The sequence below is a fragment of the Drosophila takahashii genome, chromosome 2R (genome assembly GCF_030179915.1).
Source record: "Drosophila takahashii strain IR98-3 E-12201 chromosome 2R, DtakHiC1v2, whole genome shotgun sequence".
Lineage (NCBI taxonomy): Eukaryota > Metazoa > Arthropoda > Insecta > Diptera > Drosophilidae > Drosophila > Drosophila takahashii.
The window spans coordinates 19,262,206-19,289,976 of NC_091679.1; the positions used below are offsets into that span (position 1 = coordinate 19,262,206).

The 27,771-nt window shown below is 37.1% G+C and overlaps 2 protein-coding genes and 1 long non-coding RNA gene across 15 annotated transcripts in view; 1 reads left to right on the forward strand and 2 right to left on the reverse strand.

Moving 5' to 3' along the window:
- Window positions 1–8,952: 8,952 nt before the first annotated feature.
- Window positions 8,953–11,434, reverse strand: LOC138912245 (uncharacterized). Its single transcript, XR_011417747.1, has 3 exons — window positions 11,317–11,434; window positions 9,933–10,119; window positions 8,953–9,865 (listed from the first exon to the last, which is right to left on the reverse strand). It is a non-coding gene; the product is annotated as an uncharacterized lncRNA (long non-coding RNA).
- Window positions 10,580–27,771, forward strand: part of LOC108054391 (uncharacterized) — a 132,625-nt gene continuing 115,433 nt past the window's right edge. The window contains exons 1-5 of one of the 9 annotated variants that reach the window (XM_070212184.1): window positions 10,580–10,662; window positions 10,713–10,939; window positions 10,996–11,062; window positions 11,125–11,283; window positions 11,382–11,586. In XM_070212184.1, the coding sequence (XP_070068285.1) occupies window positions 10,808–10,939; window positions 10,996–11,062; window positions 11,125–11,283; window positions 11,382–11,446 (423 nt within the window). In that variant the 5' untranslated portion in view covers window positions 10,580–10,662; window positions 10,713–10,807 and the 3' untranslated portion in view covers window positions 11,447–11,586. The other 8 variants (XM_070212186.1, XM_070212187.1, XM_070212185.1 and 5 more) reach the window with 8 other exon arrangements.
- Window positions 25,425–27,771, reverse strand: part of ap (apterous) — a 61,981-nt gene continuing 59,634 nt past the window's right edge. For all 5 annotated transcript variants that reach the window (XM_044392714.2, XM_044392713.2, XM_044392715.2 and 2 more), the window contains 4 exons: window positions 27,456–27,629; window positions 27,146–27,402; window positions 26,723–26,919; window positions 25,425–26,643 (listed from right to left, as the gene is read on the reverse strand). In XM_044392714.2, the coding sequence (XP_044248649.1) occupies window positions 26,470–26,643; window positions 26,723–26,919; window positions 27,146–27,402; window positions 27,456–27,629 (802 nt within the window). In that variant the 3' untranslated portion in view covers window positions 25,425–26,469. The remainder of the gene's footprint in view (window positions 26,644–26,722; window positions 26,920–27,145; window positions 27,403–27,455; window positions 27,630–27,771) is intronic.

A 27,771-nucleotide genomic window follows, 5' to 3' on the forward strand; every position in this document is an offset into this window, starting at 1 on the left:
GGGTATACTAGATTCGTGCAAAAGTATGTAACAGGTAGAAGGAAGCGTTTCCGACCCTATAAACTATATATATTCTTGATCAGGATCACTAGCCGAGTCGATCTAGCCATGTCCGTCTGTCCGTCTGTCCGTCCGTCCGTCTGTCTGTCTGTATGAACGCTGAGATCTCGGAAACTATAAAAGCTAGAAGATTGACATTTTGCATGCAGATTCTAGGAGTTCCTACGCAGCGCAAGTTTGTTTCAAAAAGGTGCCACGCCCCCTCTAACGCGCTTGTATACGATTTTAAAAATTTTAATATTTCGGAAAAGTAAAAATGCAGTTTTATTGCGTTTATTAATACTTATCGAAATGTAGAAGAAATTTTTTAAATCGGACCATTCGTCAAAAAGTTACGGCGGATCAAAGTTTTTATCTCCACCTCCTTCACACTCCCTTTAGCTGAGTAACGGGTATCTGATAGTCGGGGCACCCGACTATAGCGTTCTCTCTTGTTTTCTTTTAACGATGATCAAAGCAATCTGCATTCGGCCGAAATTGGGTATGGAGATAGAATGCATTCGAGAAGGTATATTCGTAATCGATCGTTTCTCCGCTTCTGGAACGTAGGATTGTAATGGGGCATTGTTTTCGTTTCTCGCTCTCCCTTTCCATCGAGACTTCGGGAATCGTTAGGGTCGGACGTTCTTTTTTCTGTTGAACGTTTCTATGATTTTATACGTACGCACACATCCGAGAGCCTATGTTTTTTTCAGCAAGTTTTGGTTTCCACGGCATGTTGTTTGTGTAATTTGTTGTCTACTCTTTTTTAACGCGCTTTTTTCTTGCCACGCGTCACTTGTGTTTTGGAACTTGGCAGAATCTGACGTGTTATGGTGAAATATAGTGAAAATTTTCATGTATTATATGGGAACCCTGCAGGAAAAATGCGAACTAGTCTGAAAAACAACTAGTTAAATAACTAATATAAAGCAACAGGAATTTGTCTGAATGCATTTGGACTACACAGGGTCTAGAAAATTTGTGCTAGTCGAAAAAATGATTAATACAAAACTAGTAAAAAATAAACTTGCCTCGGACTAGTACCTTTCTGACAAAAAAAACCTTAAAAATATTTAACTGGTAGAACAAATACATGTTAGGGTCTAGTTAAAAGGCAACTGGAATTTAACTAGTTGCAAATGAAACACATATGATCCAAAAATATAGCCTATAGGGTAAATGTCTTGGGAAATTTAACAATAAACAAATCAAACACTCGAGGTCCTCGGTTCAATCCCCAGTCTCTGTGCATTTTTTTTTGTTTTTTGTTTGCTAGGTGATGTTTTAGTTTTATTTTAAACTTTGTTTAATCTGTCCGAGGCAATATATATGTGAAAAATCACTGTTTTTGAATTATGTCACACTAAAATTCATAAACCTTGTTAGGGCATTACAAAATGTGATGCGTGTATGGCTCAATCAGTTAGTGTGTCTACAAATCCAAAGGTCCCGGGTTCAAGTCCTAGAGAGGGCGACTTGCCTCAAAAAAAGTAAGTTTGTTTTAATTCCATTTAATTATCATTTACTGTATTTGATTACATAATAATTATCAGAAATTCTCTAAGGACCGCGCCTATTGATTGGATACTAAATTAGGAGAGCGTCAAGTTAGGCATCGTCAAGTACTAGTGAAATCCAATAACTTGATGGTTTAGAGATTAATTTTTAGTTTTTTCGTGCAAATATTTTTTTTAGTGTAGTTTAACAGCTGTAACCATAAATTGGTTAACAGTCACTAGTGCAAAACTAGTAGCAAATGGACTAGTTGTTTCCGACGACAAGCATATGAAAAATGGACCACTACGTTACAAGGAAATGGACATAACTTGAACTAGTTAACCTTCTTGACCCAACTAGTATTTTAATAGTCCAAAACTGATTCCGTTTCCTGCAGGGAAGTACAGCTAAACATTCTTAATAAATTGACAACTAATTTCCCATTTATTCTTAAATATAGATGCTGTAATAAAAAATGGACTAAGTAGCTTATTCTACGTTACAATGATGCCAATTGTCTTAATAAAACAAATAATAAAATTATAATTTTTAGTTGAAAATCACATTCTTTAATTTGGCTTCGAATAAACCCCTATTACGTGGTATACCAGTTCGTAAAGCATTTGCATTACAACCCTATATACAGGGTAAGCCAGTCAGTAAAACGGGTGCACTACAAACCTATAAACCAGGTATCCTATTCAGTAATGCACTTGCATTACAGCCTCATATACTTGGTATGCCACTCAGTAAAGCGAATAGATTACCACCCTATATGCAACAGTATATAGGACGGTAATGCAGCACGAAGTGTGCTCGGCTATCGCCTACTTTCTTGATTCAAAGTATGCGATTTTGAAGGTACACTAGCGGAAAACGCGGCCAACCTTATGGAATCGTAAACAGTGTTGTGGTATGAAACCGAATGCATTCCGGCTTCGAAGTATGGCGGTCAGAATCGATTCTCGAAGGCAAATTTCCGCCACTGGGTCGTTCGGATTTTTTTTGAGCGCCCTCTTGGGCAGCAACGCGATTACTGATGCGCTCAGAACAATTAAACGCCAATTCCGCTCAATTTCAATTCCACTCGTTCCCTCAGACGATGCGGTAGGTCAGGTCCACCAACATTTCCCTCTTTCGCTCTATCGTCCCTCTCTCTTCTCTGGTGCCTCTGGACTCGATCTCGTAACTTTAAGATGATTTGTAAAGCGCCAAGCCTATATCCAAAAGCAAATTTCCTTCATAAGAAATCCAACCGGAATATTCTTCGATTTCCCAACTCACCCAATTGGACTTAGCGCTGAGCTAACTTTTGATGGCTTTTTTTTCCTTTTACTTAGGAATTTGGAGGACACTTGCAAGAAAATACTTCTGGTCAGTACGATGGTCGAAATCGGAAAGACCAACTATGCCGCATTGTTCTGGCGGTAAGCCATGGCGAATCTGGGAGATGCCCCAAATCAGGTTGACGTTAGGGTCTGTTACTCTCGTCCCCCTTTTCTGTATGCCCCTCAATATAGTTCCCTATATGAGTCCTTGATGGCGCCTCCCAATTTACGATAATACTACAAGCGCTTCACCAAAAAATGTTTGTTAAAGATATGCCCTTTCAAAGTTTTTCACTTAAAAAAAACACACCCTTTTAAGGTAATTTTTCGCACTTCCGGGGGGTATATCTTAAAAACTAGGTATCGAGTTAGTTATGCGTTATTTGCGAAACATCCATTTTTTCCATATTTTTCAACTTTGACGGAAAATAAAAAAAAACAAGAGAGAACGCTATAGTCGGGTTGGTGTCCCGACTATCTAATACCCGTTACTCAGTTAAAGGGAGTGCGAACGCTGTACTCGGGTTGGGGTCCCGACTATCTAATATTCGAACCTCAGCTAAAGGGAGTGCGAGGGAGATAGATAAATAAATTTTGATTGCGTATAACTTTTTAATGAATGGTCCGATTTGAAAAATGTCTTCTACATTTCGATAGGTATAAATATACACAACAAAATTGCATTTATACTTCTCGGAAATCTTTAAAGATGTGGGCGCCGGACACATTTTAAAATCGTTAGTGGGCGATTGTGGGCGTGGCGCTCAGCTGAAATAAACTTGCGCTGCGTAGGAGGCCCAAGAATATGTGTGGAAAATCTTAACCTTCTACCTTTTGTAGTTTCCGAGATCTCAGCGTTCATACGGACGGACAGAAAAGCGGACAGACGGACATGGCTAGATTGACTCGGCTAGTGACCCTGATCAAGAATATATATACTTTATGGGGTCGGAAACGCTTCCTTCTAGCTGTTACATACTTTTGCTCGAATACAATATACCCTTTTACTCTACGAATAACGGGTATAACTATTTAATACTATTTTTTTTTATACTTCCCTTAAACGTTGTTTGGACTTTCTTCTTGATATTAGAAAAGTTGTAGCTGCGTCCGCGGTTTTAAGAAAGAAAGATTTGTCCAAAACATGGTTTTAAAGTCCTGAAAATTTGATGTTCAACAGCTCGATATAAGAAACTTTAGTTCTAACACTTTATAAAAAAAAAGGCCCAGAACAAATTTGTTTTAAACTTTTTTTTTTAGTTTTTTTTTATTTTTCTCAAAAACGGCTCTAACGATTTCCTTTAAAACTTCAAAATGTATAGCCCTTGAGATTCTTTAAGTTTTGGTATATATAATGTCACGTTTAAAAGTTATTCAGAAACGAAAATAGCCACTTTTGACAGCTCAAAACAACTTACGCTGCCTAAGCATTGAATTTAGTATGTGCGAATCCAAACTGTATTTTAGGGTCATAAAATCACAACCTTGCCACAGAGTTAGAATCTAGTAATTATAGTCCAGATATGTTAGGTCTATTGGATTTACCAAGTTTACCAAATTGTGACCATTATTTCAAAAAACATTTAAAATTAAAAGTTTTTTTAAAAAAAACTTTAATTTTTTTTTGTTTTTTTAGTTATTAAAAATTAAAACATAAAAAAAAATAAACAAAACAACATTAAAAAAATTTTTTTTTTTAATCCCCAATTTATTTTTTTAATTTTTTTTTTAAATTATAACATAAAAAAAAAACGTAAAACAAACGAAAACTTTTTAAAAAAAGTTTTTTTTGTCGGAAAAAAATGGATTTGTTTTTAAATTCTGACTTTGCCGATTTGTAAGTACGCCTCTGCCACGCCCACTTCCTGTCTAAAGCAATAATTTGAAAGGTGGATCAATTACACTGTGAAGCATTTTTAGTGCTTTTTAAATTTACCTCGATGGATGCTATATTTTTGGATTCGTTACGAATTCCCAAGTTAATCTGCGTTTTCCAAAAAGTTCCCCGACGGAAGGATTCTTAGCAAAATGACCTCAAAGTTCGAAAAATGCAAAAATTGGCCAACTTTCCGGAGCTCTCAGAGGCAAACAGATTCATGGTTTGATTCGATGTTAACGTTTTTTAAAAGATACACTCTTTATCTTTCAAGACCCATACTTATATAATTTTAGGGATTTTTTTAAGGCAGAAATAAATTCCAGAAAACATAGTCAAAAAACTTAAAAACATACAGCTGCGGTCAAAAAAGTAGTAGTGTTGCCGCCCTGTGTTTTTAAAAGTTTGTTGTTGTAATTTATCGTTTCCTGGTAATATTGCATTGATTATAAATAAACTATTTGACTAATTGGATAAAAAAAGTTCCAACATCAAACTTAAAAAACAGGTCCCAAAGAACTGGATGCTGACGAACCTGGCTGATTACACTAGTTTACAAAATAATATTCTTGGAGAGCTCCAAAGCAATTGATGGCAAATTCTGTTAGTGCTCGACCCCCAAATCACGAAAATACCACTAAAAAAAAAATAGCTAAATCAGATATTTAAAAGCTATAAAATTATAAAAATGAATTTAATTTTTAAAAATTCCTTAAAAAATATAAAATTGCTTGCTTTATGACTGTGAGTATTTTTAATAAGTAATATCCATTTGAATAAATCATTCTTATGAAATAACCATACTTTCAAAAAAAGCATGCTTTTTTTAATAAGTACTGCAGTATCAAAAAACGAAAATAAGACTACGAATAAAAAAAGAGGATTGTGCTTGTGATTGTGTGTGATAATGATATTACTTATTACAGTCATAACGCAAGCAATTTTATATTTTTTAAGGAATTTTTAAAAATTAAATTCATTTTTATAATTTTCTAGCTTTTAAATATCTGATTTAGCTATTTTTTGACCCGGCTGCCATCACCACTCATTTTTGTTTACATGTAGCCGCCTAGGATAAAACTAAAATTTGAACTTTGTTAACCGAAAAAAGTTTAAAAATCCGAACTTTAAAAATCCACCATAAATCCAATTTTTTATGAATTTGGGCCATACTCGGCTTGTTTTGTCCGGAAGGATGTAAACTTTAAGTTTGTACCCATTATAATTTTTGAACGGATTTATTTCGAGTTTTTACGATACATACAGCCGACCTACAGAGGACCAAAAAACACATTTTTCATCTTTGTCGAGCTGCTGCGCTGCCATTACTTATCCAATCATATTGATCTGTATGGCAAAGCTAAGCTCTGATATATTGACTTTTTAATGAAACAAAAACTGGCCCAATTGGGTGGATATTTGCGGAGATATAGGAAGAAATTCGAAAAAGTCCGATATTTAACATTTTGAACTTTAAAACATCTTTAAACAAGAAAGGAAGCTACCTTCGGCCAGCCGAAGCTTATATACCCTTGCAGATAAAGTAATACTCACTCGGTGCAGTTCCAGGGATTCCAGATTCAGTGTTCCTATTTTTGAATTTTGTTTTTAAGTAGTCAAGAATCAAAACGCCTACTTCCTACAAAGTTACAATGAATTTTCTTATATTTGTTTGAATATTCCTATGGGAGCCTTAAGATATAGTGGTCCGATCCGGCTCGCTCCGACATATGTACTACCTGCAATAGAAAGAAGACTTTCGGGAAAGTTTCATCGCGATAGCTTTAAAACTGAGAGATTAGTTCGCATAGAAACGGACAGACGGACAGACAGGCAGACGGACAGACGGACATGGCTAGATAGACTCGGCTGTTGGTGCTGATCAAGAATATATATACTTTATGTGGTCGGAAACGTCTCCTTCACTGCGTTGCAAACATCTGACTGAAATTATAATACCCTCTACAAGGGTATAAAAATTCAAGAATTTCCTAACACATAAGTTTTACTGTTTCATTTCGTGTTCAATAGTATTCTTTTTCAATCGATTTTTAAATTTATGAGCAAGACTAACAGTATTTTAATGGATGAATGAATTTCTCTCGACTTAGAATTACGACATGGCGGCATTTATAGGTTTTTAAAATAGGTATTTACGCATTGTTCGTATTAATGTGTACTCACGACCTTTTCTTTATGTTCCATAAGACGCGTTGCAAAGTTGGGCCCAAGTTCACGTTGAGTAGCTGTTGGTCAAAATTTATAATAATACCTACATTAAATGACCTATAACAAGAAAGGAAGCTACCTTCGGCCAGCCGAAGCTTATATACCCTTGTAGATAAAGTAATGCTCACTCGGTGCAGTTCCAGGGATTCCACATTCAGCGTTTCTATTTTAATTTTGTTTATACATAAGTAGTCAAGAATCAAAACGCCTACTTCCTACAAAGTTACAATGAATTTTCTAATATTTGTTTGAATATTTCTATGGGAGCCTTAAGATATAGCCGATCCGGCTCGCTCCGACATATGTACTACCTGCACTAGAAAGAAGACTTTCGGGAAAGTTTCATCGAGATGGCTTTAAAACTGAGAGACTAGTTCGCATAGAAACGGACAGACGGACAGAGGGACAGACGGACAGACGGACATGGCTAGATAGACTCGGCTATTGGTGCTGATCAAGAATATATATACTTGATGTGGTCGGAAACGTCTCCTTCACTGCGTTGCAAACATCTGACTGAAATTATAATTCCCTCTACAAGGGTATAAAAATACCGCACTCATGCCAATCAGAGAGCTTCTTTCAAAGGCAAATAGATTGATACGGACGGTGTCCGCCGGGGGAAGCCTTTGGTGGTGGCTAGTCTGTCCCTAGTCCACGACCAATGTATGGGTGCCTTCGCTGCACCTTGCGGCGGCACGATCCGAGTTGGCGCTGGGTGGCACTAGATGTGTTGTTGTTCCCGCGTTGAGTAAGGTGATTTGAATAACATCTGCCTTCAACTTCAACTATGCTGCAGTTCTAAGCAACGGTTTAATCGTATGATTTTTGGGCCGTCGCGAATCTTCTGATCTGCTTATCTCAACTTATTGGTATTGACATTAGATTAGATTAGTAGAGAGTAAATTTCCTAGGCCTCTGGCGCCGTGAAGTTATATTTATCTATGCGAGGGTGGGGTGAATAGTTCTTCATCGTAAAAGCTTAACTGGTCACTACACTATAGATTTTAATATTGTAGAAAATCTAGTTTTTTTCGCCTAAGTATTTCCCTCAACCGTGGACAGATGACCGACTATTCATAATTCGGTGTCTGTTTCCGATGCGTTTGAGTTAAACGTGAGCGAAGTGAGAGCGTGCTTTGAGTGAGAAGTCGAGTGAAACTCCAACAGTAGGTAACCGAGTAAAAATCCCTCGCCCTAACCCTACGTCACCCTGAATTATCAATCTTGGCTAATTTTTTTATATTGCTATTTTTGAGCTACGTATTAACGAGGCCCCACGTTGGGCGCCACTTCTGGAACGATTAATAATTGTTCATTTATACCAACAAATACAAACTGCATTTTATTTATCCTTACTGGAAGATTGTGTTGCATGCCTAAATAATCAGCCATTAACATTTCCTTTCTTCTTTGAACTAATTATTAATTTACTTTAATACCAACGAATTTCTCGGGCAAATTTCTTTCTGAATTTTTTTTTGTTTTTTGGATTTATCTCCTTTCTTCTTTTACCTTTCCGGAATTAAAATTTTACATGAACGAAAGATTTTCGCTTACCAATCAGTATTGTTGACTCCCTCGTAGAAAGCGCTTTGGTCCTGAGGTGGTCCTGAAACGCTGTAAAAAGGATTCTAATATGTTCTTACACTTTATTTCACATAAAAAAAAATTGCCCCGAGTCGCCGGCCAGAAAATCACTCAAAACCAATAAAAACAAGAGAGAACGCTATAGTCGGGTGCCCCGACTATCAGATACCCGTTACTCAGCTAAAGGGAGTGCGAAAGAGATGGAGAAAAACTTTGATCCGCCGTAACTTTTTAACGAATGGTCCGATTTAAAAAATTTCTTCTACATTTCGATAGGTATTGATAAACACAATAAAACTGCATTTTTACTTTTCCAAAATATTGAAATTTTTAAAATCGTATATATGCGATTGTGGGCGTTAGAGGGGGCGTGGCACCCTTTTGAAACAAACTTGCGCTGCGTAGGAACTCCTAGAATCTGCATGCAAAATGTCAATCTTCTAGCTTTTATAGTTTCCGAGATCTCAGCGTTCATACGGACAGACGGACAGACAGACAGACAGACAGACAGACAGACAGACAGACAGACAGACAGACAGACGGACAGACGGACAGACGGACATGGCTAGATCGACTCGGCTAGTGATCCTGATCAAGAATATATATACTTTATGGGGTCGGAAACGCTTCCTTCTACCTGTTACATACTTTTGCACGAATACAATATACCCTTTTACTCTACGAGTAACGGGTATAAAAATCACTCAAACCTTCTCCGTTCTGCCTTATTGCCCTCTTTCATCATCGTTATTTCTTTCGCACGCCATTATTTAGAGGAGATTACATAATTTAACTTAAGTTTTACTTAATTCTACTTTACTTTGCTTATTTAAATTGCTTCCACTTAATTGAACAGCTTTAAATTACTGCATGGAATTACTTTTCTTTTCAAGGCATTAGAATTAAAATTCTTTTCTTTTAGGTTAAAATTACTTTTCTATCTTTTAATGATCAAGGCAAAATTGGACGCCGATGGAGCCTATTTTTTCGCGGGTTTTTCCCGCTTTTCACCACACACACATGCAAAAACAATTTTTCTTCTGGCTGCGAGTTTTTCGGCGACACACAAAACCCACTCGTTCGGATTTTTTTTGAGCGCCCTCTTGGGCAGCAGCGCGATTACTGATGCGCTCAGAACAATTAAACGCCAATTCCGCTCAATTTCAATTCCACTCGTTCCCTCAGACGATGCGGTAGGTCAGGTCCGCCAACATTTCCCTCTTTCGCTCTATCGTCCCTCTCTCTTCTCTGGTGCATCTGGACTCGATCTTGTAACTTTAAGATGATTTGTAAAGCGCCAAGCCTATATCCAAAAGCAAATTTCCCTCATTAGAAATCCAACGGGAATATTCTTCGACTTCCCAACTCACCCAATTGGACTTAGCGCTAAACTAACTTTTGGTGGCTGCACGCCGAACTTTCACTTTCGTATAATTTTGTTTCTTTTACTTAGAACTTTGGAAGACTCTTGAAAGAAAATACTTGTGGTCAGTACGACGGTCGAAATTGGAAAGACCGACTATGCCGCCATAGTTCTGGCGGTAGCCCATGGCGAATCTGGGAGATTTTGAACGATTAATTACACAGGCCGACAAAATGTGACATGGGTCGATGTACAGGCCTGCCACCATTTTATTTCGATAAATGAGGCTTTTCTAAGCATAAGTTGCCACTACGCCTATAGTCCATCAGCTCTGGTATTTGCGGTATCTTTAATTTAAGAAAATCACAAATTTTCTTCGGCTTTTGGGATATATCTTCAAGAGTGGTCAACCAATTTTGGTAATCTTTTCGGAATGAAATAGTTACATGTCTCTTTTATACGGTCGTTTTGGAAAATTCAATCTAACTCAACCACAAGAGGAGGTGGTAGCATTCAAAATTTTAAAGTCACAGCAAAGTTTAAAAATCTTCATTTGTGAACAGCGTTTAAAAATTAAATAAAAATATGTTACGAACTGCTATTTTTTTTTTGGCAGTGCCGCTAGCTCAGTATTTTCTCAGGGCGGATTCCCCCTAATGCCACAGCTCGCAACATAAACATCGATTGCTACACGGTCTCACATCACTAAACTATCGGTTATCTCTAACAAACAAAAGGTAAACAAAGGCAAATTAATATAAATGACGGAAATTTACCCTTCTTTAAGCCTTCACTACCAAAGTTGGCCGCCGTCTCAAAACTTACGCGGTCAAAGCAGAGGTTTTAATTCCTCGGAAAAAGGCTACAGGCGCCGCGAAAAATATGCTCCACCACTCATGTATTGGTGGAGCTCACAAGGGAACGAGGCGCACAATAAGGACACACACTATTCGTGTGTCGGGTCACCTAATCCTGAGGAGCTCCTGGGGAAAAGAAGGGACAGGCCAAAGTAAGGTAAGTGCGCGCTGTAAACTCCCCGCCGAAACTAATACTCGCGACCTTGTTCACAGGCAACAACGAGCACAACTGCGGTCTTCGGGTCTAAATCCGGAAAACTTCACAAAAGCAACACGGGAAGTATTTAGGTTAAGATTAACATTGACAATTGTACTCATATAATTTACTATTCTATTATTTAGTGACTTCGGGGCTGGACAAAGGCCGATATTATACCCCGGACGATTCTATTCCGCTGGAGGCCAGTTGCAATTTAGGCCTGGAGCCGGAGGAACGGTGGTGGCTTTCAAGAAGGCGTAGCCCCCCACCGCCGCGCAAAATATCGGGGAATGATCCCGAGGGTGAGTAGGACGGATATCCCGAAACGGACTCACCGGGGATTGTTGCCTGGCTTTGGCGGTGTCGGAACAAATCAAGTTAAGCCGGTCCAAATCCACAGGTCCAAGTTCCTCAAGCTGGGTTAAGTGGACTTCGGGGACATCACCACATCAGGTTCCCGGATGAGGTTAAGGTGAGTATAGGTCGAACCTTGTGTAAGAATCTCCAGAGCAAATTCCCAAAATAAATCTTCCGGGGCCCTTTTTGTTGGGACCCCGGTTGCCCTACAGACAATTAATTGTTAATAAAATAACTATGACACTTAACATTCTAAACTCTCACTTTTTTCTGGATTTGGCACACACTTAATGAAGGAACTTATCGCTGCGTCCAGCTTTCATGACAATATGGCTGCGACTATCTTAATCTGCCTATCATCATGGCGGTATTGCCATATTCCCTTGCCTCTCCCAAAACTGGGTCATCGGACAGATTCAAGGCCACGGGAGAGTAATCCCTGAGCGAACCGGGATTACTCCAAATGGCCAGATCGTCCTCCAGATTCCTTACAGGGGGGCGCCACCAAAACCATCGCCTTATCGTCCTGACCTATCGATAAAATCTATCTGACAATCGACTCCAACTGCAACAAATATTTTCTTCTACAATGCATTTTTGATCCAAAGACACTTTATGTCCTTACTGTTTAGGACACTCATCAGGTTTTTGTGAATTGTTTTGGAATTTTTAAAATTGTTTTTCTTACTTCCTTCACAGTGACGATTCACAAACAGTGCCCAACTATTTAATTCCGAAAAGATTACCAAAATTGGTTGACCACTCTTAAAGATATATCCCAAAAGCCGAAGAAAATTTGTGATTTTCTTAAAGTAAAGATACCGCAAATACCAGAGCTGATGGACTATAGGCATAGTGGCAACTTATGCTTAGAAAAGCCTCATTTATCGAAATAAAATGGTGGCAGGCCATGTCACATTTTGTCGGCCTGTGTTATTGTTTAATTATACTAACAAATGAAAACAGTCTTTATTAGTATACCCTGGCGATGGTGATAGCTTTGAAAAGAGTGCGCATGCAACACTTAAATTTATCCGGACTGTGGCTCGATGGCAAATGGTCGTGGTGGTCTTGCTACTCTTTCCTAAAATTCGCCTTTTATTATCCTTACGGGAAGATTGTGTTGCATGCCTAAATAATCAGCCAATTCATTGTCGGTCGAGTGTAGACGTGTTTTCTTAACGCTCCGGAAAAACAAAAGAAAAACAGTCTTTCACCCAGTTAAAAACGTTCGAAAATTTAGAACAGCGTGGCCTTGCGTTTCGCGATGCTAATCGCATATTGTAAACTAAAGTTTTAATTTATTAATTAATTAATCTTTACGCACTAACAATAAGCAAATGATTAAGAACGTGGATCAGCGCACTCAACGCCAAAAACAACAAGACGAAGCCCGTAAAAAAATTCAGAGAGAGCAAGACAAACGTCGTCTTTCTTTGGCCCGCAACAATGCTTATTTGTCCTTTACGAATAATACTCTAGAACCGAAAGTGCAAGAAAATGCAAGTTTACTGACCGCCGAAAACCAGAGAGCTAGTTCTTGCTCTCCCGCCCTGCTTCTCAACGCTCAAACGCTATGGAGTGAGCAATGCAAAACTCCAACCGAGCTTCAGCCACCTGGTACAACAACAACAGCAACTACTACGTCAACTACAACGGCCTCTATCGCCAACATTGCAATAACGACTCCACTTTCTTCTTCTGCAGCGGGTAAAGCAACAACACTATTAAGTGCAAAAATCGGGTCAAACGGCAAAAACAAAGCTACGGTTGAAGAAATGACAAATCCGCAAGCGGGTTCGGCCATGCAGACAGGCATGGATCGCTACATAAATATTTCCAAGCGCAAGCTAACGCCCTCAAAAAATGCTGACGCACAGTGGGGCGAAAAAGCCAAAAGTCTGCCTTAAATCAGCGGAGCCCTATATCGAATATTTTTTGATGGGACATTGTTAAAGGCAATTAAATATGAAAAAAACATCATAAAGTGATTTTTTTAGTCAAATTTTATTGTTGTAGAAAATTTTTAAGAAACAAAAAATTGTTTTTTTAAGAAAAAATATATAAATAAATTACTTATAGGGTTCTAAGTTTCCCAATATTTTTTTTTTAATTTAACTTGATTTTTGAAAAAAAAAATTATTCAAATCGGTCAACTATATCTTATAGCTGCCATATAAACGCTTATTACAAAGGGGAATGTCTCGGTTCTATTTCAATATTGGTTCATATAAATTGGGATTAAGTCATTATTTATTATTTTAGCTCTATGCTTATCTTTTTTTTTGAATTGGTCAATGATATCTTATAGATGTCATAGAATCAATCAAGGAAATATAGCATTTTTTCAAAAAAAAACTGGTAGAAACCGGTATTTATTTCATATCTGTATTTTTAGTGAAATAACATAATTTAAAATTTTAAACCCAAATTTGTTTAATAATTTATCATTATCTTCATCAATACCTTCACATAAGTAAATTATCTTCATGATGTTAGGGCGCGCGAATGAACCAGGGCTGACGATATTTCAAATTATGAACATTTCTTGCTAACTTAAACTGCGGTTTTCTCAGAAGAGGCACAAAAGGGCAGGCTAATTTTTTCAGAATATGTAGTTAAATATCTAAACTTTTTTTAAAAAAAAGAATTAAACGGGGATCTAGGGTGTAACACTACTTTACGCCCAAAAATATCCAAAAAATCCCAATTTTTTTGGACCCCTTTTAAAAAATTAAAAAAATATAGTAATTATGTATCTAAAATTTTTATTGTTTTTTTAGTATTTTAAGAATTGGTTGCTCTTAAAATTTCAATCGTTACATATACAACTTAGGGCCTTGGGCGCTTTTAGAAAAATTTCAAAGATGTGTAAAAATATCTTTTTTTCTTATTGGCTAAAATTATATTTCGAAAAATCCACTTTGTAAATCTCTAGTGGGAGAACCATTCATCACAGATCACTCTTTCCTTTTGATTTGTATAGAGAATTCAATTGTTTTTAAAGTTGCATTGCAACATTTTGGAAAATCTTAAAAAAAAAAAAACATGTTGGCAGGCTTTTTGTTCTAGGCGCCCCACAGTGCGTTACTCGTAGAGTAAAAGGGTATACTAGATTCGTGCAAAAGTATGTAACAGGTAGAAGGAAGCGTTTCCGACCCTATAAACTATATATATTCTTGATCAGGATCACTAGCCGAGTCGATCTAGCCATGTCCGTCTGTCCGTCTGTCCGTCCGTCCGTCTGTCTGTCTGTATGAACGCTGAGATCTCGGAAACTATAAAAGCTAGAAGATTGACATTTTGCATGCAGATTCTAGGAGTTCCTACGCAGCGCAAGTTTGTTTCAAAAAGGTGCCACGCCCCCTCTAACGCGCTTGTATACGATTTTAAAAATTTTAATATTTCGGAAAAGTAAAAATGCAGTTTTATTGCGTTTATTAATACTTATCGAAATGTAGAAGAAATTTTTTAAATCGGACCATTCGTCAAAAAGTTACGGCGGATCAAAGTTTTTATCTCCACCTCCTTCACACTCCCTTTAGCTGAGTAACGGGTATCTGATAGTCGGGGCACCCGACTATAGCGTTCTCTCTTGTTTTCTTTTAACGATGATCAAAGCAATCTGCATTCGGCCGAAATTGGGTATGGAGATAGAATGCATTCGAGAAGGTATATTCGTAATCGATCGTTTCTCCGCTTCTGGAACGTAGGATTGTAATGGGGCATTGATTTCGTTTCTCGCTCTCCCTTTCCATCGAGACTTCGGGAATCGTTAGGGTCGGACGTTCTTTTTTCTGTTGAACGTTTCTATTACTATGTTTATACGATAGCAATCACGATTTCTTGAAAGCGCGAAATAGAAATAACCCCTGTTTATACGACAGCCGAGAATTCATGCTTTTATTCACTCTCAGCTGTTAGGGATGCCGGACCGGTAAAAATATCTAATTTTTAATACCACTGATTAGAGAAATAGCCTATAAAAGGTCTTCAATTTCTAGCGATCTGGCAACGTCGCTCATTTTTTACAGAGTTACCAGATTGCATATCACCAAATCACGCTTTTGGGCTGAAATCATAGTCAACTTTCGTGTGTTGCCGAATTCACGAATTGGCGTTTATACAAGCACGAATCGGCCGAAAGCGTGAAATGATAGCGTGAATTCGGCATCGTATAAACACAGTATATGATTTTATACGTACGCACACATCCGAGAGCCTATGTTTTTTTCAGCAAGTTTTGGTTTCCACGGCATGTTGTTTGTGTAATTTGTTGTCTACTCTTTTTTAACGCGCTTTTTTCTTGCCACGCGTCACTTGTGTTTTGGAACTTGGCAGAATCTGACGTGTTATGGTGAAATATAGTGAAAATTTTCATGTATTATATGGGAACCCTGCAGGAAAAATGCGAACTAGTCTGAAAAACAACTAGTTAAATAACTAATATAAAGCAACAGGAATTTGTCTGAATGCATTTGGACTACACAGGGTCTAGAAAATTTGTGCTAGTCGAAAAAATGATTAATACAAAACTAGTAAAAAATAAACTTGCCTCGGACTAGTACCTTTCTGACAAAAAAAACCTTAAAAATATTTAACTGGTAGAACAAATACATGTTAGGGTCTAGTTAAAAGGCAACTGGAATTTAACTAGTTGCAAATGAAACACATATGATCCAAAAATATAGCCTATAGGGTAAATGTCTTGGGAAATTTAACAATAAACAAATCAAACACTCGAGGTCCTCGGTTCAATCCCCAGTCTCTGTGCATTTTTTTTTGTTTTTTGTTTGCTAGGTGATGTTTTAGTTTTATTTTAAACTTTGTTTAATCTGTCCGAGGCAATATATATGTGAAAAATCACTGTTTTTGAATTATGTCACACTAAAATTCATAAACCTTGTTAGGGCATTACAAAATGTGATGCGTGTATGGCTCAATCAGTTAGTGTGTCTACAAATCCAAAGGTCCCGGGTTCAAGTCCTAGAGAGGGCGACTTGCCTCAAAAAAAGTAAGTTTGTTTTAATTCCATTTAATTATCATTTACTGTATTTGATTACATAATAATTATCAGAAATTCTCTAAGGACCGCGCCTATTGATTGGATACTAAATTAGGAGAGCGTCAAGTTAGGCATCGTCAAGTACTAGTGAAATCCAATAACTTGATGGTTTAGAGATAATTTTTAGTTTTTTCGTGCAAATATTTTTTTTAGTGTAGTTTAACAGCTGTAACCATAAATTGGTTAACAGTCACTAGTGCAAAACTAGTAGCAAATGGACTAGTTGTTTCCGACGACAAGCATATGAAAAATGGACCACTACGTTACAAGGAAATGGACATAACTTGAACTAGTTAACCTTCTTGACCCAACTAGTATTTTAATAGTCCAAAACTGATTCCGTTTCCTGCAGGGAAGTACAGCTAAACATTCTTAATAAATTGACAACTAATTTCCCATTTATTCTTAAATATAGATGCTGTAATAAAAAATGGACTAAGTAGCTTATTCTACGTTACAATGATGCCAATTGTCTTAATAAAACAAATAATAAAATTATAATTTTTAGTTGAAAATCACATTCTTTAATTTGGCTTCGAATAAACCCCTATTACGTGGTATACCAGTTCGTAAAGCATTTGCATTACAACCCTATATACAGGGTAAGCCAGTCAGTAAAACGGGTGCACTACAAACCTATAAACCAGGTATCCTATTCAGTAATGCACTTGCATTACAGCCTCATATACTTGGTATGCCACTCAGTAAAGCGAATAGATTACCACCCTATATGCAACAGTATATAGGACGGTAATGCAGCACGAAGTGTGCTCGGCTATCGCCTACTTTCTCGATTCAAAGTATGCGATTTTGAAGGTACACTAGCGGAAAACGCGGCCAACCTTATGGAATCGTAAACAGTGTTGTGGTATGAAACCGAATGCATTCCGGCTTCGAAGTATGGCGGTCAGAATCGATTCTCGAAGGCAAATTTCCGCCACTGGGTCGTTCGGATTTTTTTTGAGCGCCCTCTTGGGCAGCAACGCGATTACTGATGCGCTCAGAACAATTAAACGCCAATTCCGCTCAATTTCAATTCCACTCGTTCCCTCAGACGATGCGGTAGGTCAGGTCCACCAACATTTCCCTCTTTCGCTCTATCGTCCCTCTCTCTTCTCTGGTGCCTCTGGACTCGATCTCGTAACTTTAAGATGATTTGTAAAGCGCCAAGCCTATATCCAAAAGCAAATTTCCTTCATAAGAAATCCAACCGGAATATTCTTCGATTTCCCAACTCACCCAATTGGACTTAGCGCTGAGCTAACTTTTGATGGCTTTTTTTTCCTTTTACTTAGGAATTTGGAGGACACTTGCAAGAAAATACTTCTGGTCAGTACGATGGTCGAAATCGGAAAGACCAACTATGCCGCATTGTTCTGGCGGTAAGCCATGGCGAATCTGGGAGATGCCCCAAATCAGGTTGACGTTAGGGTCTGTTACTCTCGTCCCCCTTTTCTGTATGCCCCTCAATATAGTTCCCTATATGAGTCCTTGATGGCGCCTCCCAATTTACGATAATACTACAAGCGCTTCACCAAAAAATGTTTGTTAAAGATATGCCCTTTCAAAGTTTTTCACTTAAAAAAAACACACCCTTTTAAGGTAATTTTTCGCACTTCCGGGGGGTATATCTTAAAAACTAGGTATCGAGTTAGTTATGCGTTATTTGCGAAACATCCATTTTTTCCATATTTTTCAACTTTGACGGAAAATAAAAAAAAACAAGAGAGAACGCTATAGTCGGGTTGGTGTCCCGACTATCTAATACCCGTTACTCAGTTAAAGGGAGTGCGAACGCTGTACTCGGGTTGGGGTCCCGACTATCTAATATTCGAACCTCAGCTAAAGGGAGTGCGAGGGAGATAGATAAATAAATTTTGATTGCGTATAACTTTTTAATGAATGGTCCGATTTGAAAAATGTCTTCTACATTTCGATAGGTATAAATATACACAACAAAATTGCATTTATACTTCTCGGAAATCTTTAAAGATGTGGGCGCCGGACACATTTTAAAATCGTTAGTGGGCGATTGTGGGCGTGGCGCTCAGCTGAAATAAACTTGCGCTGCGTAGGAGGCCCAAGAATATGTGTGGAAAATCTTAACCTTCTACCTTTTGTAGTTTCCGAGATCTCAGCGTTCATACGGACGGACAGAAAAGCGGACAGACGGACATGGCTAGATTGACTCGGCTAGTGACCCTGATCAAGAATATATATACTTTATGGGGTCGGAAACGCTTCCTTCTAGCTGTTACATACTTTTGCTCGAATACAATATACCCTTTTACTCTACGAATAACGGGTATAACTATTTAATACTATTTTTTTTTATACTTCCCTTAAACGTTGTTTGGACTTTCTTCTTGATATTAGAAAAGTTGTAGCTGCGTCCGCGGTTTTAAGAAAGAAAGATTTGTCCAAAACATGGTTTTAAAGTCCTGAAAATTTGATGTTCAACAGCTCGATATAAGAAACTTTAGTTCTAACACTTTATAAAAAAAAAGGCCCAGAACAAATTTGTTTTAAACTTTTTTTTTTAGTTTTTTTTTATTTTTCTCAAAAACGGCTCTAACGATTTCCTTTAAAACTTCAAAATGTATAGCCCTTGAGATTCTTTAAGTTTTGGTATATATAATGTCACGTTTAAAAGTTATTCAGAAACGAAAATAGCCACTTTTGACAGCTCAAAACAACTTACGCTGCCTAAGCATTGAATTTAGTATGTGCGAATCCAAACTGTATTTTAGGGTCATAAAATCACAACCTTGCCACAGAGTTAGAATCTAGTAATTATAGTCCAGATATGTTAGGTCTATTGGATTTACCAAGTTTACCAAATTGTGACCATTATTTCAAAAAACATTTAAAATTAAAATTTTTTTTAAAAAAAACTTTAATTTTTTTTTGTTTTTTTAGTTATTAAAAATTAAAACATAAAAAAAAATAAACAAAACAACATTAAAAAAAATTTTTTTTTTAATCCCCAATTTATTTTTTTAATTTTTTTTTTAAATTATAACATAAAAAAAAAACGTAAAACAAACGAAAACTTTTTAAAAAAAGTTTTTTTTGTCGGAAAAAAATGGATTTGTTTTTAAATTCTGACTTTGCCGATTTGTAAGTACGCCTCTGCCACGCCCACTTCCTGTCTAAAGCAATAATTTGAAAGGTGGATCAATTACACTGTGAAGCATTTTTAGTGCTTTTTAAATTTACCTCGATGGATGCTATATTTTTGGATTCGTTACGAATTCCCAAGTTAATCTGCGTTTTCCAAAAAGTTCCCCGACGCAAGGATTCTTAGCAAAATGACCTCAAAGTTCGAAAAATGCAAAAATTGGCCAACTTTCCGGAGCTCTCAGAGGCAAACAGATTCATGGTTTGATTCGATGTTAACGTTTTTTAAAAGATACACTCTTTATCTTTCAAGACCCATACTTATATAATTTTAGGGATTTTTTTAAGGCAGAAATAAATTCCAGAAAACATAGTCAAAAAACTTAAAAACATACAGCTGCGGTCAAAAAAGTAGTAGTGTTGCCGCCCTGTGTTTTTAAAAGTTTGTTGTTGTAATTTATCGTTTCCTGGTAATATTGCATTGATTACACAGGTCAACAAAATGGACTTTATTAAAAGGTGCAGGCCTATTGGCATCAAAATATGTTAATATAGACGGATATAAGCATATCAGCATACTTAGTTTTCGCGTTTAACGGGTGGTATTTGGGCAATCGCGGTTTGAAAAAAATAGCAACATTTAATTTTTTGATTTAAGATATCTTCGAGGGTCTGTGCTCAGTTGTAATAAAACTTATGCCAAAAAATTGCTTAGATGCCCTTCTACATTATTGCATTTAAGGTTTCATCATAATTTGAGTCAATCAAAGCCTATGAGCCATTGAAGTAATTTGTTCACCTCTGTTCCCAACCAACTTGATGCGGTGAACACGTTTAAAAAAATACAAGGAAAAATATATGCCCTAAAATATTTAACAGGCATCTAGAGGCGTCTTTCACCGAATTTTTAAGACAAATAAGACCATTGTACGTCGAAGGATGGAATTTATAGAATTTTTTTCGTAAGAACTTAAAAAGTAACAACTATTTTTAAATCCCATTTTACATAAATATCTGACACATTCGTAAAAATGTGCCTTTCAATTTGGTGAGCAGTAGGCGCCGAACATAGACAAATTATATTTTTAAGGGGTTAATATGCTTAATAAAAAATCCCCCCTACAATTTTAAGGCTACGCCACTGTTATCTTTAAAAAACCTACTGTGTGAAATCACGACAAACTCGTTACGTAACAGTGACTTTAAAATACTTGTTACTTCTCCCATTCGTACGGAAAAAATTCTATAAATTCTATTCTTCGAAGTACAATAGTGGGATTTATCTCAAAAATTCGGGAAAAGACGCCTCTAGATGAGTGTCAAATATTTTAGGGCACATATTTTTCCTTGTATTTTTTTAAGCCTGTTCACCGCATCAAGTTGGTTGGGAATAGAGGTGAACAAATTACTTCAATGGCTTATAGGCTTTGATTGACTCAAATTATGATGGAACCTTAAATGCAATAATGTAGAAGGGCATCTAAGCAATTTTTTGGCATAGGTTTTATTACAACTGAAGACAGACCCTCGAAGATATCTTAAATCAAAATATAAAATGTTGCTACTTTTTTCAAACCGCGATTGCACAAATACCACCCGTTAAACTCGAAAACTAAGTATGCAGATATGGTTATATCCGTCTATATTAACACAATTTAATGCCCATAGGGCTGCACCAAAAACACTGTTGGCCTGTGTTATAAATAAACTATTTGACTAATTGGATAAAAAAAGTTCCAACATCAAACTTAAAAAACAGGTCCCAAAGAACTGGATGCTGACGAACCTGGCTGATTACACTAGTTTACAAAATAATATTCTTGGAGAGCTCCAAAGCAATTGATGGCAAATTCTGTTAGTGCTCGACCCCCAAATCACGAAAATACCACTAAAAAAAAAATAGCTAAATCAGATATTTAAAAGCTATAAAATTATAAAAATGAATTTAATTTTTAAAAATTCCTTAAAAAATATAAAATTGCTTGCTTTATGACTGTGAGTATTTTTAATAAGTAATATCCATTTGAATAAATCATTCTTATGAAATAACCATACTTTCAAAAAAAGCATGCTTTTTTTCATAAGTACTGCAGTATCAAAAAACGAAAATAAGACTACGAATAAAAAAAGAGGATTGTGCTTGTGATTGTGTGTGATAATGATATTACTTATTACAGTCATAACGCAAGCAATTTTATATTTTTTAAGGAATTTTTAAAAATTAAATTCATTTTTATAATTTTCTAGCTTTTAAATATCTGATTTAGCTATTTTTTGACCCGGCTGCCATCACCACTCATTTTTGTTTACATGTAGCCGCCTAGGATAAAACTAAAATTTGAACTTTGTCAACCGAAAAAAGTTTAAAAATCCGAACTTTAAAAATCCACCATAAATCCAATTTTTTATGAATTTGGGCCATACTCGGCTTGTTTTGTCCGGAAGGATGTAAACTTTAAGTTTGTACCCATTATAATTTTTGAACGGATTTATTTCGAGTTTTTACGATACATACAGCCGACCTACAGAGGACCAAAAAACACATTTTTCATCTTTGTCGAGCTGCTGCGCTGCCATTACTTATCCAATCATATTGATCTGTATGGCAAAGCTAAGCTCTGATATATTGACTTTTTAATGAAACAAAAACTGGCCCAATTGGGTGGATATTTGCGGAGATATAGGAAGAAATTCGAAAAAGTCCGATATTTAACATTTTGAACTTTAAAACATCTTTAAACAAGAAAGGAAGCTACCTTCGGCCAGCCGAAGCTTATATACCCTTGCAGATAAAGTAATACTCACTCGGTGCAGTTCCAGGGATTCCAGATTCAGTGTTCCTATTTTTGAATTTTGTTTTTAAGTAGTCAAGAATTAAAACGCCTACTTCCTACAAATTAACAAGAATTTTCTTATATATGTTTGAATATTCCTATGGGAGCCTTAAGATATAGTGGTCCGATCCGGCTTGCTCCGACATATGTACTACCTGCAATAGAAAGAAGACTTTCGGGAAAGTTTCATCGCGATAGCTTTAAAACTGAGAGACTAGTTCGCATAGAAACGGACAGACGGACAGACAGACAGACGGACAGACGGACAGACGGACATGGCTAGATAGACTCGGCTATTGGTGCTGATCAAGAATATATATACTTTATGTGGTCGGAAACGTCTCCTTCACTGCGTTGCAAACATCTGACTGAAATTATAATACCCTCTACAAGGGTATAAAAAAAAACTGTGCCATCGAAAAAAAAATTACTGTTATTTTCGTGATTTGGGGGTCGAACACTAACAGAATTTGCCATCAATTGCCTTGGAGCAGTTTGGCTGTAAACTAGTGTTATGCATCTCTTTTCATCGCGAGAAAACGACTCCAGGCGCCTCTTTCTTTGAGGACCTCTGTTTTGATTCATTTTTGAAAGTTTCGTTTCACAACTTCGCAGTCAAAATACATGAATTTGTTTATTTCATCTTTCAAAAACATTCGTTCCGCAAGTTCTTTATATTTATACTAAAAAATTTTTGTCGTGAAATTTTCAATTTTGTATAGGAATTTTCATTTCGTTGCCTTTTTGATTGAGGTAGGTACTAGGCTTTAACAAAAAATGGTTAAACTTACGAATTTCAACTTAAGGCTTAGTACTCAACCCAACAAAAAGTCGTCCAAAACAAAAAACTTCATATGAAAAACAACGTCAACAAATTTTGTTTCATATGAAGTTTTTGTTTTGGACGACTTTTTGTTGGGTTGAGTACTAGCCCTAAGGGGTTATATACCTTATTTTAAAAAAAAAAACAAAAATTTTTATACCCTTGTAGAGGGTATTATAATTTCAGTCAGATGTTTGCAACGCAGTGAAGGAGACGTTTCCGACCACATAAAGTATATATATTCTTGATCAGCACCAACAGCCGAGTCTATCTAGCCATGTCCGTCTGTCCGTCTGTCCGTCTGTCCGTCTGTCCGTCTGTCTGTCTGTTCGTCTGTCCGCCTGTCCGTTTCTATGCGAACTAGTCTCTCAGTTTTAAAGCTTTCGCGATGAAACTTTGCCGAAAGTCTTCTTTCTATTGCAGGTAGTACATATGTCGGAGCGAGCCAGATCGGACCACTATATCTTAAGGCTTCTATAGGAATATTCAAACAAATATAAGAAAATTCATTGTAACTTTGTAGAAGGTAGGCGTTTTGATTCTTGACTACTTAAAAACAAAATTGAAATAGAAACGCTGAATCTGGAATCCCTGGAATTGCACCGAGTGAGCATTACTTTATCTGCAAGGGTATATAAGCTTCGGCTGGCCGAAGGTAGCTTCCTTTCTTGTTTTTTTTGAATCCTAAAGTATATCTCCTAGAGAACATCTTCCCAAATTTTCATAGAGATCCGAATAATATTTCGATAGGAAAACAGCGTTTTGACGCGCTCGACTTCAATAGTTGCATATACTCAACGTACAACTTTGAATGCGATTATCTCAAAAGTCGTGTTTTTCCAAAAGTGCCTTCGCTGTAACCACGATTGCACAAGAACTATTTGATCGATCTTCTTCAATTTTTTTTTTAATTATTTGTAATGATTGTGCCGAGTTCGTGAACGATTCAGTTTTTTTGCGCCAATTTTGATTTCGCAGAACAGAATTTTTTTAATAAAAGTTTTTAGAACTCAAAAAATCAACTTTTTGGAAAAATTTTTACTGTGTGCAGAAAAACCAAATATGCTTGAAAATAATCGTTCACGAATTGGAAAAAATACTATACTAATAAAAATTGTTTGGTTTTTTGATATCAGTTGACCTGCTGGACTTCCATCGTGGACACCGCAAGCCGCTATAAAAAAGGGTTCCGAAAAAATTGCCATAACTTCGTAAATTATTCATATTTTTTCAAGAACAAACGCTTGTTGTTTCGATAAAAACATGTACTATCAATAAATAATAACTTCAGTGTCATAAAACAATTGCTACACACCTGAAAAAAAATCCAAAGTTCCCCCAATTTTTTCGCTCAAAAAAGGTATATAACCTCTTAAAGTAGGTTCAGACAGTGGGCACTTTCATTACTAAAATTTCTGTAAAAGCAGCATGATGATCGAAGCATTACTTTTTGAGACACACGATCCGCAGCTGAGGAAAACATGGTTTCGAGAAGAACGGATTCAAAGTAATGAAATATATCTACTACCCACCTTGTGCCGTCATCCTGGCATATGTTCCAAAATTGCTCGAATTTCTTTGCAAAACTTATAAAAAACATTCTCAAAGAGTTATTCTATCAATTTAAATAATAAAAAACAAGAAAGGAAGCTACCTTCGGCCAGCCGAAGCTTATATATATACCCTATATACCCTATATATAGCCTTGCAGATAAAGTAATGCTCACTCTGTGCAGTTCCAGGGATTCCAGATTCAGCGTTTCTATTTTTGAATTTTGTTTTTAAAGAGTCAAGAATTAAAACGCCTACTTCCTACAAAGTAACAATGAATTTTCTTATATATCTTTGAATATTACTATGGGAGCCTTAAGATATAGTGGTCCGATTCGGCTCGCTCCGACATATGTACTACCTGCAATAGAAAGAAGACTTTCGGGAAAGTTTCATCGCGATATCTTTAAAACTGAGAGACTAGTTCGCATAGAAAAGGTCAGACGGACAGACGGACAGACGGACATGGCTAGATCGGCTCGTCTAGTGATGCTGATCAAGAATATATATACTTTATGTGGTCGGAAACGTCTCCTTCACTGCGTTGCAAACATCTGACTGAAATTATAATACCCTCTACAAGGGTATAAAAATGAATTTTTTGTTTTCTATATGTATGTCTCCCTTAAAACAATCAAATAAGATACACTCGGAGATTTATATGAGTAAAAAAGTAAAAATTAAAATAAATGGTTTGATTGTTTCAATAATTTTTATTTGGCTTCTATTGTAAGACTTATAATTAAATTATTTGTAAGTACAAATCTCTCTGTCTCCAGTGCCTCGACAATAATGACAGTTTCTCGAATCTGTCTGTCAACGTAGGCGAACCTATTACTTTATCTTGATACTACATGTTCATATGCACTATTGTATGGACTGCCCTCGCTAAACTAAATTCATCTCTAACTATTTAATTTGGGTAATAAATATTAGATACATATATAAAAATATGTATAAACATAGATCCAAAAAAAACAAAATGACCTAAAACTTTCGAAAAAATACCTAAATTTTAAATTTAAATTTAAAAATTACCAAACGATGGGAGTTTTATATAAATTTTAGGAAAAATTACCTATAAATATGGTTAAGGATATGTATCCCTCAGATACTTGATCCTTATTTAGAATGTATATCGTACAATCAACAATGAGCTAATTTTTACTAAAATTTAGGTAATTTCAGAAACTTTTAGGTAATTTTGATTTCTGAGAGTATATGAATATCATTATAAGTAGATGCACGCACATTATGTACATACATAATGTCGTAAGCTCTTTAAATAATAATAATAATAGTTATAATATATTAACAGTATCCGTGTAAGTATACATATAAAATTCCAGTACATATTTACAAATTAACGAAAGATCTACAGAAACAACATCGGAGGCAAGAACTAGCCGTGAGGTGCTGACAATGGCCAATAAGCAACTACAAAAATACATAACTTATGCGCAATTGAACAGACAGGAAGCTTGTCAATATTATCTACGCATACGACTTATTCCATCGAATTTTTGAATGCCAAGCTTGTTTTTCGATTTTATTTCATTCCAACGAGTCAGTACCATTCAAGAATTATCCATGCCGGATCTTCACACAATCTTGGTCCGGAATCTCGGATAGGATAAACGAAGTGACAACAGGGATATGGTCGTACGATGTAAAAGTTTATTGCAGCGCCATGTTCGTTTGCCCCTATCATTCTATTTCTGCTTTCCCTGAGCATCCGTTAGTCCAGGTTAAGTGGGGGGGTACTGTTTGGGCCGCCTAATATGAAGGACGTAGGACTGTGCACCGAAATGCTGTCGAGGTCTAGAGCGCCGTCGCCCTTTTCCAGCATACCGCTGCCATCCTGCTTCATCATCATGCGGCGCCATTTGGCCCTAGCATTTTGAAACCAGACCTATACAGAGAAAAATAATAGCCAGTGCACGACTTTCATCAGCTGGGATGCTTGGACTAGATTAGTTGGGCTTACCCACCTGTAGGACTCTCTTTGGTAAACCCGTTTTCTGCGACAACTGCTTCAGATCCTTGGCGTCGGGATTGTGATTGATAGCGAAGTAGGACTTCATGGTACGCAGTTGGTGATGTTTAAACGAAGTCCGCATTCGCTTTGTCCGCGACGAGGAGCTCAAGTGCGAGCCACGGCCAAAGTCCACGTACTCCGTGTTGAGATCTGGAATCAAACCAAAGAGCTTGTAGTTTCTTGATTTTACAGCACCTTTCGAGTTTTATGAGGCAGCCACATAAAAGCTGCTGCTGACGCAGCTCTAACGGCGCCAGTATCAAGCTTTCGAGACAGTTCCAGATGCGATGTGCTGTGGCCATAAAAAGCCCGACCGCATGTTGCCGTTTTTATGGCTGGCAACCTGATCGCGAAAAACTTGGAATTTACAACCTACCTATGCTTGCGGTGAACGCCTCCATGTCCTTGGGCTTGCGCTTGCGTGGCCTGCCCTTTTGACGAGCAGGCTGCGGCAGTCCGGTAATGACGTGGGACGCGGGCACAAATATGCCCGTAGGAACAATGCTCCGACTAGGGTCCGAGTGCGGGCTCGAGGAGTCGTTGTGCGGCGATCCGTACTGGGCGCTGTACGGGTACGTGGCGCTCATGCTGGACGATGCGGCGTCACTCTCCCTCGCTATACTGTAGTGGGTCCTGCAGGTAATCTTTAGTAGTGGCAAATTGAGTACGTTTTAGGGGCGTCTTACCTGCAGTATATGAGCGCATCGATGATACCGTACTGATCTCCCTTTGTCAGGGGCGTATGGCAGACGGTGCAGCAAAAGCAGTTGAGGTGAAATACAAGATTCCGGGCGCGCATAACCAGCTCGTTGGAGCTAATCGAAGCCAGGCAGCGGGAGCAGCGGCGAGTACCAAAAAAACTGCGAACGATAATGTGGATTGACTACTATCATTTAAATTATACGAATATTTGCAAGGAAACAGCATAACCGAGCCTACTGCAAGACCACAAAGCATGCGCAATTATGTGGCGTGATGGTTAAGAAATTGAGGCCTAAACGC